Below are 4657 nucleotides of genomic sequence, written 5' to 3' on the forward strand. Positions count from 1 at the left end.
CGCTCTGGAACATGGCGTTCGCGTGGGCCGGTCCGGCGCCGACGCTCATCGACCTCACGAACCCCGGGGACGACGATGACGCCTAGGGCAGCGCGCCGGCGCGTAGTTTTTAGTTTGTTTTTATTTTTATTAAATGTTAATGTGGCCGGCTTTAATATTTAATTGATGTTGTTTTTATGTTAAATATGCATGCAGTCTTTTTTTCGCCGTCAAAATGGGTCGCGTCAGCGTTGGGCGCACGCGCCGACCCAAACGCGAAAGCGGACGTTCGTGTTCGTCTGGCCGACCCAAACGGACAAAAAGCGGACAAAATCGCCGTCCGTTTGGGTCGGCCCGTTAGAGTTGCTCTCAACCAGCCTTTGGTTGGTAATAACACCCCTACTTTTGTCCGCAGCACCCCGAAGGAGATTAAAATCCCCTCCAATAACAATCTGCCAAGGAGAGGATGAGATCTTAGCATAAAGTTCCCGAAGGAAGTCGACTGAACGCTCGTGGTCCGACACTATCACCAGTTCCCATAGTATGAACTCTTCAGACAGAAAATAAAATGAACATGAGTGTTTCTCCCCGATGTGGCATGAATGTTTCAGCTCGACCCTGAATTTCAATTTACTGCACGTCTGCACATGTGTGCACCGGAGCAGAACTCAAACATACATGCATACATTCCTGTTACAGAACAATGGACATTCGGATGGCTGGCAAAAACTCTGGTGATAGCCACATTCTAACTGCACCCGGTGGCTTTACCCATGTCGCTTGCTTCTTTTGAGAAATGACATGATGTTGCTGCCATGGCTGCCTTTCTTCTTCTTCTTGTGGTGACCCCCTGCAGCAACGTGAACATCCTGCATAAAATTCAGAGGAAAAAAAAATCTTATGCATCAAGGTAAAAAAGAAGCATGCATCACTGAATAGCTTACACACTTGGCAATGTCGTGTTGATTTCTTGGTGTAGATAGTGTCTACAGCAAATATTTCTGTATAATATAACATAGGAATACCTCTGCTCTGAAGGAAAATGACCTCGCTATGGATGCTGGGTTTCCAACGTCTGAACCCGCCACGGCATGCTCCCTCCCTAATAAGATCACCATGTCATTAGCCATATGGTAAATCAATCATGGCGATATGAAAAGAGTAAGCTTTAAAAAAGTGGGAACAACTTGCTGTGTTATTAGTAGTTGAAGGGATGCTAAAAAATGTTACTCCCTCTGATCCAAAAACAGTGTCGAATTTGAACTAAAACCCGACACTTATTTTGGATCGGAAGGAGTACATAAAAAGGGAAATTTTGATCAGCTATAATGATTGGGATCCTTCTTCACAGTAGCATGGAAGCAGAATATCTTTACGGTGCCAAATACACAATTGTTCATACTATGTTTCATGTCGCAATAAAATTTACCGATGGTTGATTCAGCATCATATGGCTTCAGAGTGCGAGTAGATCCTGGCGCCACTGCGCTATTGAGCTTGAAGGGTTCTGGGCCACCTCTGCTGTGTGAAAAAATGCTGCTAATGTCATACAGTGATACAAATTGTAGACCACAGGTACAAAGGAAGACAAAGCGAAAGAATCTAAAAGTAACTAGTAGCGAGTGAACCTTGACTTGGCGACATTTTCCTCGTTGTTTCTTTCAGAAGCTGTAGTGAAAAGTAGTACTAGTTAGTAAATCATAGCAGAGCTGAAGCATTTTGCATGTTCATCATACAAGTCGGTTTGAAAACTGTACATTGCGAAAGATAACGGCGATGATATTGAACGGCGCCAGTGTCCGCACGAACGGCCAATAGTTGGAGAGAAATTGCATAGTGTTCGCATGTCAAGAGCCTCTGGTAACATCAAGAGATCATACAAAGTTCAGTGAGCATAGCAGGGTTTCGCTTGGTCGAAGTTCATCACCACTCAGCAGTCAAGCTCAACTTTGTAAGTCAATCGGAATGAGGAAACAAGTGGTGCATACTAAATTAGAGCAGAGAGGAATTCCCAAGCCAACGAAAAGAGCATCCAAGTTATCTGAAAACCAGTGTGTACCCTCTGAAGTTTCAACTACTTTATCATCATAGATATGGTTCATTGTTTAATCCAAACTATTTCTGGTAACTACACCAGATATCCATACATAATTTTTTTATAGCTACAAGTGGAGAGAACACCCAACCTGCTTCAGGAAGTTGATCTTTTGCTCTGTTTGCGTGATCTCAGCCTTGTCTTCCAGCTGGTGCTCAAGCTTGGATGAAACGGTCCCCAGATGATCAATCACCGCTACTACCGCGTTGCAGATGTAGCTCTTTGTACTGTCCAGGATTCTTCACCACCACGCGCAGGAAATGAAAGTTACACGCGGCCATCAATTCCACGACCACGGGAGGAAAATAAAGAAAATGTGTTGGAGTGAGAGAATCGATGGGAGTGTCTGCGCTTACAGCTGCTTCTTCTCGGTGGCGAGGAACGCCTTCTCGCAGCAGTCCGCCGCCTGGTGCAGCTGGGACTGCAGATCCTTGAGCTCCTGCAAACCCCAACGAACGCGTCGGACGTCCGACCCGCAAGCACTAATCAGAGGCGCGCACTTGACGCGGTATGGTTGGGAAAAGAACCACTCAACTCTGAGCGCGCCGTCGAAGCTCTGGGGTGCTGCGCCGCCCTTCGCGCCGAGACCCGACGACGACGACGACCTGCCAAACGGCGCCGCGGGGCCCATCGGAGTCCCCTCCTGCCGTCCCGCCTCGCCGGCGCTCCCCGCATCCATCTCTCAGGTCAAGAACACGGGAGCGGCAGTACAGCGCTGAGGATGACGGCGATGAGTGATGGGAAATGGCGTGTACAGGCGCGCGCGAAAGTGGCGTTCGGGGCGCAGGAAAACGTAGGGAGCAAAGAGCAACGGGACAAGGCGCGGCAGGCGGTCCCGTGATGGGGTGGCGCTCCGGGTCAGAGGCGCCGAGCGCTTGGACGGCGCGCTAGCGTGTGCGGCGCTCGTCACGGGCGAAGCGTACGCCCGGGTTCTTGTGGCGTCCCTTTCGAGGAGATTCTGAACGTGCAGTGTTTCTGAAAAAGTTTGGCGTCGAGCCTACGGCTGCGGCGTCGTCGTCGGTTTTAACGAGGGTCCGGTGTTTGTTTGGTCGTTTACTGCCGACTGTAACGGAAATCGGTGAACATCCCGTGGATACGGGGTGAAGTGAATCGTCCTCCAACCCAAGGAAGTCGTCGCCTTCTTGTATACATACAAGTGTCATTGCCATGTATTTTTAAACATGGTACGGATGTAGGCGCCTTCAAAATCAATAAGAACAACAAAGTCATTCACCCTCCCCTAGAGTAAGAGGGGAGCGAAAAAGACTCCTCCCCCCGTCGCTAGTGGGAGCCGCCGCCGCTCCTAGTCCCCTCCCCTCCTCCACTCCACTCGCCGCCGCCGCGCCCGCTGGCGGGCAAAGCCCGGCCAGCGGCGGCGGCGGCGGGGCCTCCTCTCCTCCTCGAGCGGTGGTTGGCGACGCGGGACGGCCTCATCGTTCGGGGGCGCTGCGCTTGGTGGGGTGCGGCGGCGCTGGTGGCTGCTGCCCCGGTGTGGTGGGCTAGGTGGTGTGCCTGGCGGGATGCAGTGGCGGACCCAGGAATTCAAGTTAGCCGGGGCGAACATGTTAGGACAAAAAAATTGAAGCACAATGCAAGTGTTTTCAACACAATAAATGGCCTCGAAAGGTTGAGTTTCAATATGGATAAGATTCAACTACTAAGAACATGGAAACTTATATTAGAAAAAACATCTTAGAAACTACTAACATGGTCTCTTGTTGCCTGAACACTCATTGGCTGTAACAACACGACCCAAAACTCCAAGCAAAACCTACAACATGTAAAACAAGGAAACAAATATGTATCTAAATCTCATTGCCTACTAACATGGTCGTGAAGGTGAGCTAGGGATTGGAATTTGTGAGGCATTGTGGGAATTTTTCTCCAATCGACCAGTACTGAATCGAACGATTCAATAGGCTACAGGCTACTGCACGTGGTGTACATGATGCGTTGGTTCCTGAAAAAAAGGGCTTTCCACAGCTAACTAAAGCCCACAAAGTCCAGTCGTCTAGGCCCATCTTTTCTTTCTTCTTGCTTAGGAACATAACTGTCCAACAGAAACGGATCTCATCGTCAATGGAGCTGCTCCCCTTCGACTAAAACTGAAAGAGGCTGAGCTAGGGTACCCTGCTCCGCATCAGGAGAGCCGGGGCGGCCGCCCCTGCTCGCCCCAATGGTAGGTCCGCCACTGGCGGGATGTGCCCCTGGTGGTGGCGGTGGCGCGAGCCTGGCGGTGGCGGCGGCCCAAATCAGATCTGGATCTGGTGGCTCTCCCTAGACAGGCGGCGCGGGGGCTGGCCTCGACCCGGCGTGGTCGTGGCGTTGGGAGTGGACCGTGGCAGCGCGTGGCGAGCTGCTACAGCAGCGGCTGCCGGTGGTGCGGTGGTCCCTCGGTGGATGAGCGCTTTGGAGGCCCTCTTTGGCGGCTGGGTGCGGACGGGCCGACGGCCCTTGCCGGTGGACGGTTGGCTGATGTTGCCCCGCGTGGAGCTGCGGGAGGCCGTGGTGGGGCATCAGGGGTGTAGTGTGGGGAGGTTGCAGGGGGATGGGTGGTCTCTCTACCCGTCACCGGCGCAGGGG

General features: G+C 51.7%; 1 protein-coding gene across 4 annotated transcripts; it reads right to left on the bottom strand.

Moving 5' to 3' along the window:
- Positions 1 to 538: 538 nt before the first annotated feature.
- LOC123070846 (probable protein ABIL5) lies at positions 539 to 2957 on the bottom strand. Of its 4 annotated transcripts, none has more exons than XM_044494218.1 (8): positions 2610 to 2948; positions 2431 to 2513; positions 2166 to 2313; positions 1737 to 1836; positions 1608 to 1647; positions 1409 to 1497; positions 1005 to 1081; positions 539 to 848 (listed from the first exon to the last, which is right to left on the bottom strand). In XM_044494218.1, exons 1-8 carry the CDS (start codon positions 2751 to 2753, stop codon positions 747 to 749), a joined length of 783 nt encoding a protein of 260 aa, XP_044350153.1. In that variant the 5' UTR covers positions 2754 to 2948; the 3' UTR covers positions 539 to 746. The 4 variants fall into 4 exon arrangements, with proteins under 4 accessions (XP_044350153.1, XP_044350152.1, XP_044350151.1 ...); XM_044494217.1 differs by having other exon boundaries at positions 1409 to 1500; XM_044494216.1 differs by having other exon boundaries at positions 2431 to 2957.
- Positions 2958 to 4657: the final 1700 nt, after the last annotated feature.

This window comes from Triticum aestivum, chromosome 3B (assembly GCF_018294505.1).
Source record: "Triticum aestivum cultivar Chinese Spring chromosome 3B, IWGSC CS RefSeq v2.1, whole genome shotgun sequence".
Taxonomy (NCBI): Eukaryota; Viridiplantae; Streptophyta; class Magnoliopsida; order Poales; family Poaceae; genus Triticum; species Triticum aestivum.

What these genes read in the sequence shown, in the direction of transcription:
- LOC123070846 (XM_044494215.1), bottom strand. Translation starts at nt 2,753, where the DNA reads ATGGATGCGGGGAGCGCCGGCGAGGCGGGACGGCAGGAGGGGACTCCG. An exon ending in TCGCCGTTATCTTTCGCAAT is followed by an intron (nt 1,648 to 1,736) that starts GTACAGTTTTCA and finishes TTTTCACTACAG; the next exon opens with CTTCTGAAAGAAACAACGAG. An exon ending in CATTTTCCTTCAGAGCAGAG is followed by an intron (nt 849 to 1,004) that starts GTATTCCTATGT and finishes AATTTTATGCAG; the next exon opens with GATGTTCACGTTGCTGCAGG.